We start from the raw sequence: 6,955 nt of genomic DNA, 5'->3' as shown, positions 1-6,955 counted from the left end.
AAGGATCAAATCACACATTCTTACCTGTTCCTCTGGATTAAATATTAAATAAATATTGAAGGTGGCAACCGTTTCCCTTAGAAACAGAAGGGACACAATCCACACCCATTCAACCCAACAGAACTTTGGTCATTCACTTCACTAGGAATACAGCCAGTGACTCTAAAGCCCAGCCCATTTACTCTAGAGTAGCTACATTAGAGTCAACAGGAGTCTAACAGGAGTCTTCATTGATTCCAGTTACGCTTTACTAAAGGAGTGCTTGGCAGATCATGGGCAAAATCCAGAGAAAGATTAGTATAGTGAGAAGGACAGTCACACACAACCACTAGTTGTTGCTGTGGTTGTTTAATGCTCCTTTCTGTTTAACTTATACATGATTGGCAAGATTCAGGTATCAGATTCAACTATGGGTGTCACTGTCTCCATTAATTTCAGGGAGGGGGAGAATCAGACTCCTGACTGTTCTGTGTATGCAGATCTCATCCTTCCATTGCAGGGAACAAGGCAGCCCATGACACCAAAACCATCTGTGAGTGAATGAGACCATATGGGGGCACTGATTGATAGGGACAAGTGCCTTCAAGTACAGAAAAAGATAGGGGATGATTCTAACGCAGGGCTTTGGTTGGAAGGAGCTGCACTGTGTTTTTATAAATTGCACTATTTAAGATACGATGTGTATTTATTTGTATGTGCATTGATTTGACTGGGTGCTATTTTCATGATTCTGTGGGAAAATCTTCATGATGATTGTGGGAAAATCTGACTGAATCAATTCAGGGGTTCCAAACTTTGAGTCCCCAAATGTTGTTAGCTACAATTCTTATCATCCCTAGCAGGCACTGTGTCTAGAGATGATGTGAGTTGTAATCCAAACACATCAGACCCTAGGCTGGGAACCCAGGAAGCTTGGATAGGATGGAGGTGAGTTTTTTCATTTGTTTCACATTCACCCTTAAAACTGAAAGGGAAATCCGCTTTCACAACAGATTTTACAAATAGTGACTTCGGGATCCTGTAGGTTTAACGAGGGTTGTCTTTTTTTGACTTTTTAACAACAGTCCTTCCCTAGAGCTGGCAATAATTCAAATGCAGTCTTTGGTATTTTCAGAAAGAAAACGTTATACTTTTCAAGAAATAATCCTACTTTCTCTCTTTGTAGTAAGGTGTCCCGAAATTTGATTTATGTAATTTGGACGCAGGATGGACACACACAGAGGCTGAATTTTTGTGGAATCTAGGTTTAGTCCTTTGAAAATAGGAGGGGAGAAAGAGTATTCCAGAGCAGACGTATTTTTAAGTCCTATAAATCAGGTCTGTGGTGGTGGGAAGAATCTGCTCTGGAAGCTGGAGAAAACTCTCCCTTTTTTCTTCTTCTTTTTTGCGGGTGGAAATACAGCGCCTTTTTTGTGCGTTGAAGTGCGCCAGCTTTTTCAGACAGGAGGAATGCGAAGTGTCAAGGGGTCAGGATCAATCCGGTGTGAGTTGATGAGGCAGGAAGGTGGAGAAGAATGTCAGGAATGCCGCTGTTTGTGTAGGACTCCATTCAGCCGATTGGCGAGTCTTGGGCGCCTGGAGTGTATAAAAGCCGCCGGGCTGCCTGCTTGAGACTCACTCAACAATCGCTCTGCTTCCAAGACAGAGAAACTAAGAGAGAGAGAGACTCTGAAGGGACTTTTCAAGAGCCTGCCTTGCCGAGCCGAGAGACAGCGGCGACCCTCGCTAGCCCGCTTCCTTCTCCAGAAACTCCCCGCGACAAGGAGATCCACTCGGCCCCGCAAAGCCAGCCCGACTTCCCGCAGCCTTTGCAGCGCCTCTTGCTCTGAACCAGCAGCCCGATCATGCTCGCAAGGATGGGACTCAGCGGCTTCGGCTGGGCCCTGGCGCTCCTCCTCGCCCTCCTTAGCCGGGTAAGTGTCTGTTCCGCCACGGTCGCCGGCTTCCTTCGAGGGAAGCGTTGCTTTCTGGGACACGGGCGATGGGTGGGCGGCTAGCGGATCTCCGGGTGTGTGACCCCTCCCCTGTTCGCCGCCGTTTCTTCCGCTCCATCCACTCACGAGCCGCCGTTTCTGCCTCGCTTTCTCGCCAGGAGGTGGTCAGCCAAGACTGCAGCGGGCAATGCCAGTGCGGATCCACGACGCCTCCCGAGTGTCCTCCCGGAGTCAGCCTGGTGCAAGATGGCTGTGGATGCTGCCGGGTGTGCGCCAAGCAGCTGGGCGAGCTGTGCACCGAGCGGGACCCCTGCGACCCTCACAAGGGGCTCTTCTGCGACTTCGGCTCCCCGGCCAACCGCAAGATCGGAGTGTGCACCGGTGAGTACTGTGGGCTGGCTTGGGAAGGGTTGCCTTTTTTATTATTATTATGGCTCGCCACCTCTAGGAGGCAGCAGCGAACGGAATTAGAAATCATTCTTTCCAGAGCCTTGAAAAGTAACCTAGTTAAGGGCTGTTTGAACAGTTACTCTCCTTCCTTCGGGATCTTTGAGTATAGAGCATCCTGCCTTGATGCGGGAGGTTGGTCTGCAAGACATTTGGTCTTCTCCATCTAGTAATTGAAAGCTTCAGCGATTGCATTTAAGCAGCTATTAGAACTAGAAGTACATGAGCTTTGCATGGACAAAGCTGACTGACCCAAGGATAGGAGCCCATTAGTAAACTAGTGCAGTTAGCTTGGCTCCCTTTTTGTTTGTGCACGGGCTGCTTGATTTCCACCCAGGGTTTTCCTGAAGGAATCCTCTCTTCTCTTTTTAGCAAGAGACGGTGCCCCCTGCGTGTTTGGAGGGATGGTGTACAGGAGTGGCGAGTCCTTCCAGAGCAGCTGCAAATACCAGTGCACATGCTTGGACGGGGCAGTGGGCTGTGTGCCTCTCTGCAGCATGGATGTCCGCCTGCCTAGTCCTGACTGCCCTTACCCACGAAGGGTGAAGCTCCCTGGCAAATGCTGCGAGGAATGGGTGTGTGATGAGCCCAAGGACAAAGAACAGACTGCTGTTGGACCTGCTCTTGCTGGTGAGCTGGAGTTCTCTTCTTAGAGCGGGTGTTTCCATGTTGATGCCCTGAGCTGAACCTTCTGTCATTTCATTGCGGAAACCTATGGAATGCAGAATAGCCAGTACTTGCACCTTCTGTTGTTCCACTATCATAACAGTGCTGGTACAGATATTCTGATCTCCATAGACTCCCATAGTGTAATATCGATGAATTCTGTATCATCTGAATAAGTTCTTCTTGTACTAGAATCTAATAACTTAGATCTTTACTCTGCTCTTCAGCTTACAGACTGGAAGACACCTATGGTCCTGACCCATCAATGATGCGTGCCAACTGCCTGGTCCAAACCACTGAATGGAGTGCCTGCTCAAAGACTTGTGGAATGGGCATTTCTACCAGAGTCACCAATGACAATGCCTACTGCAGACTGGAGAAGCAAAGCAGACTTTGCATGGTGAGACCTTGTGAAGCAGACCTGGAGGAGAGCATCAAGGTAAATTGTTGTCCACTTCCCTTTAGCAGATCTTTCAACAAAGGTGTCTCATAGTTGCCATGTGACCATAGCTCTATAACAAATGCATTTTAAATAAAATGAAAATACAGTACAGTATGTAGCTCCTCATAGTGATTCCAAGAAGTTGAAGAACTAAATTGATATCAATATTTAAAAATAACTTTAACACCAATGACTTAAAGTTACTATGAGTGAAGTAAGGGTACCAGATTTTTCATAGATAGTCTGCTACTAGCAGATCCACATGGACAAAAATCCAGTTAATAGGACTTCCTTTCAAGTAACAGGCACAACTAAACAAAGTTAAGCAATGTACGTTGATTTCATTAAGCATAGGCTTATTGTAGATGGTTAACACTGACTTGATTGTGCCCAATGTGTTAAGATTGGAGAGTCATTAAAATGTGATGCTGGAAGAAGATATTGGACAATATGAATGGAAACCTTGTATAGCTGACTCTTGTGTTTCTGTCTAAACAGAAGGGCAAAAAGTGCATCCGTACTCCTAAGATCTCCAAGCCTATCAAGTTTGAGCTGTCCGGCTGCACCAGTGTAAAGACATACCGAGCCAAGTTCTGTGGGGTCTGCACTGATGGGCGTTGCTGCACCCCCCACAGAACAGCCACCCTGCCTGTGGAATTCAAGTGTCCCGACGGCGAGGTCATGAAGAAGAGGATGATGTTCATCAAGACCTGCGCATGCCACTACAACTGCCCTGGAGACAACGACATCTTTGAGTCTGTGTACTACAGAAAGATGTACGGAGACATGGCATAAAAGCCCATAAAGAGACTTTTAAACTTGACTGTCAACTTGAACTGATCGTTGCATCTCATTTTTGTAAAACATGATTCAATAGCACAAGGTATTTAAATGTCTTTTAAAAACCGTACAGAACTGTTCCAGTGATTTAAGACCAAACTGTTTACTGACCCCAAACATTGATTTGAAAGGAAGAAAAAAAAATAAGATGGACAGAGACAAGCTACAGCAAAGCTGTACCTCAGAACAGAGTATACTGATTATGGGGGTGATATATAGGGATTACTTTAAGGGGACACGTGTGGACTCAAGCAGTGTTTTCATTGTGTGGTCTCTCATGTGCCGCCTAATAGTGCAATCAAAAAGGACCCTTAGCAAGGTTACTGACACTGTTTTTTGGTGACAGTAACAGCTGGACTGGAAACTCTCACCAGCAATGTGCTAAGAAATGGCGTTCTGTTAGCCAGAGCAGCCATCATTCTGCTTTGAAATTCTGATTCAAATGGTTTGTTCAAACTGAATCGGAATCGTGTCTATTAGACTGGACCGCTTGTGGCAGCACATTTGCCTGTCACAAGTTTATTTTTTTAATTAATGTAAATATTGTGTCTGTGTGTGTATATGTACATATATATATATTGTACAGTTATCTAAGTTAATTTAAAGTTTTATTACCTTTGGGGTTAATGCTTTGATACATCAGTGTTAGCCTCTTCTTTTTTTTATGACTCAAGGCTTGTCTGATTCAGTGCATTCAACGCATGGAATAGATTCCCTAAGGAACGTTCTGCTCAGCTAGTCTTAGGGGGAACTGAACTGATGGCAAATGCTTGGCAAACGCCAAAGAAGAGGCATCGGTGTCCTTTAGAAGCATTTCATCAAATGAATGGCCAGGAAAAGGAATATGGTTGTTTCTGCCTTAATTAACTTGGTCCGAAGTAAAACGAGTGGCTCATTCATACCTGATCTATTTTTCCACCTAGGAGCATTTGTTTCTTTCTTTGACCATGGCTGTTTTGGGAGACAGTTAATTACCTATTGAGAAGTGTGACCAAAAGTTACATGTTTGCACCTTTCTAGTTGAAAAATAAAGTATTTTATTTTTTATATAAACTGGCTTGAAATTCTCTTGATTTCATTGGGTCTAGCAGTTCCTGGGAACTGAATTAGTTGATGTACACTTTGCGATACCAGCACTAAACTTATACTCCCGATGTTCCTTGATGTATATGCATGGCATACAAAGTCTGTCTAACCAATCCAGGGGCACAATAAGCCTGCGCACATCCCACCCTGAGAGACAAAGCAGGAGAACCAGACCCTAGGTGCCCACACAAGGTTACAGCAACAAGGTTGCAATCTGTATTGCTGAAGTTTTAACAATCAGGTCTAAAATCCCAAAAAGCTAATCCACAGACAACATTTTATCAACTTTATGAAAAAGATCATTCTTTAGACATTTGCTTGTGATAGTAAATACTATTAGTAGTCATATTGCACCATACTGCATTCCATGGGTGTTCTGCCTTTGTGACATGTACTTCAAGAACTCAGTCTGTGAAGGATTACAAAGCACAAATATAGCATGGGAATTTGTAATTCAACTATAGGATTTATTTATTTTATTTACTATTTAATAATGTTTACATTTTATATCCCGCTCTTCCTCCAAGGAGCCCAGAGCAGTGTACTACATACTTAAGTTTCTCCTCACAACAACCCTGTGACAGGCAATATCAGATCAGTGTTACACCCTTAGCTTCACAGAAGTAAAGCTTGGATTCTAAGCAGTGGCATCCCATCAGACTCATCAAATGAATTGCCTTGAGTCAACAATTTCTTAGTCTAGTTCTCCAACCCACAAGGGCTTCCCCCTTCACTTCCATGAGGCAGGGGTGGTCAGCTCTTTGCATGCACATTAATGAATGGGTGGAGCTCTCCTGACCATTAAAGTGAATTCTTTTCAGTGAATTCTGTGCAGCACATACAGAGCTTTCAGTTTGAACAGTGGAAATCACTTGATTTAAATCCAAGTATTTTACTGTTTGACCTGCTATGTGCAGCCTTTAAATGCATTGTGAATAACTGATTCTGTAGAAGCTTTTATCATCAGCTCTCTGTCAGATTTTTCATTACAGTAGACATTATTATTATTAACTTACTAACAGGGGAAATAACTGAAAACCAGCAATTTCTTCCAAGCAGACAGATTTGGTCCAGTGTTGCCCTCTGACCTTAAGTGGATGTGTTAGCTGTGAGGTGAGATGGATAGATGGATGGATGGATGTGGAAGATCAGCCTGGGGTTGTAGAGAACTAAACAGAGAGAGTCAGGCATATTTACGTCCCTGTGAAATCAAGAGCACAGTTTAGTGCTCCAGTCTCATTGCTTTTAAATAAATCTTAGGCACACCTGTCTTGGTTGCATCCATGGTTTGCTGCATGGGAGGAGAGCTGGTGGTGGCAAGCATGAATTGCACTTTTTGCTAAGCAAAGTCTGGCCTGATTTGCATTTGAATGGGAGACTACATGTGTGAGCACTGTAAGATATTCCCCCGAGGGGAATGGGCAAGCACCTGCATGCTTGTATGAAGGTTCCAGGTTCCCTCCCCGACATCTCCAGATAGGGTTGAGAGAGACTCCTGCCTGTAATCTTGAAGAAGCCGCTGCCGGTCTATCTGTAGACA

The 6,955-nt window shown here is 44.5% G+C and overlaps 1 protein-coding gene across 1 annotated transcript; it reads left to right on the top strand.

The window, feature by feature from the left end:
• Positions 1–1,529: 1,529 nt before the first annotated feature.
• CCN2 (cellular communication network factor 2) lies at positions 1,530–5,382 on the top strand. Its single transcript, XM_053287363.1, has 5 exons — positions 1,530–1,913; positions 2,093–2,315; positions 2,754–3,011; positions 3,275–3,486; positions 3,988–5,382. Exons 1-5 carry the CDS (start codon positions 1,845–1,847, stop codon positions 4,282–4,284), a joined length of 1,059 nt encoding a protein of 352 aa, XP_053143338.1. The 5' UTR covers positions 1,530–1,844; the 3' UTR covers positions 4,285–5,382.
• The last annotated feature ends 1,573 nt before the right edge of the window (positions 5,383–6,955 follow it).

The sequence above is a fragment of the Hemicordylus capensis genome, chromosome 1, assembly GCF_027244095.1.
Source record: "Hemicordylus capensis ecotype Gifberg chromosome 1, rHemCap1.1.pri, whole genome shotgun sequence".
NCBI lineage: Eukaryota > Metazoa > Chordata > Lepidosauria > Squamata > Cordylidae > Hemicordylus > Hemicordylus capensis.
Note: the sequence above shows the minus strand (reverse complement) of the source record. Positions and strands in the feature narration are given on the sequence as shown.

Bases quoted from the DNA above. Each gene is read 5' to 3' on its own strand.
- CCN2 (XM_053287363.1), top strand. From the start codon at position 1,845: ATGCTCGCAAGGATGGGACTCAGCGGCTTCGGCTGGGCCCTGGCGCTC. The intron at 3,012-3,274 runs GTGAGCTGGAGT...TCTGCTCTTCAG, and splicing joins TGTTGGACCTGCTCTTGCTG to CTTACAGACTGGAAGACACC. The intron at 3,487-3,987 runs GTAAATTGTTGT...CTGTCTAAACAG, and splicing joins ACCTGGAGGAGAGCATCAAG to AAGGGCAAAAAGTGCATCCG.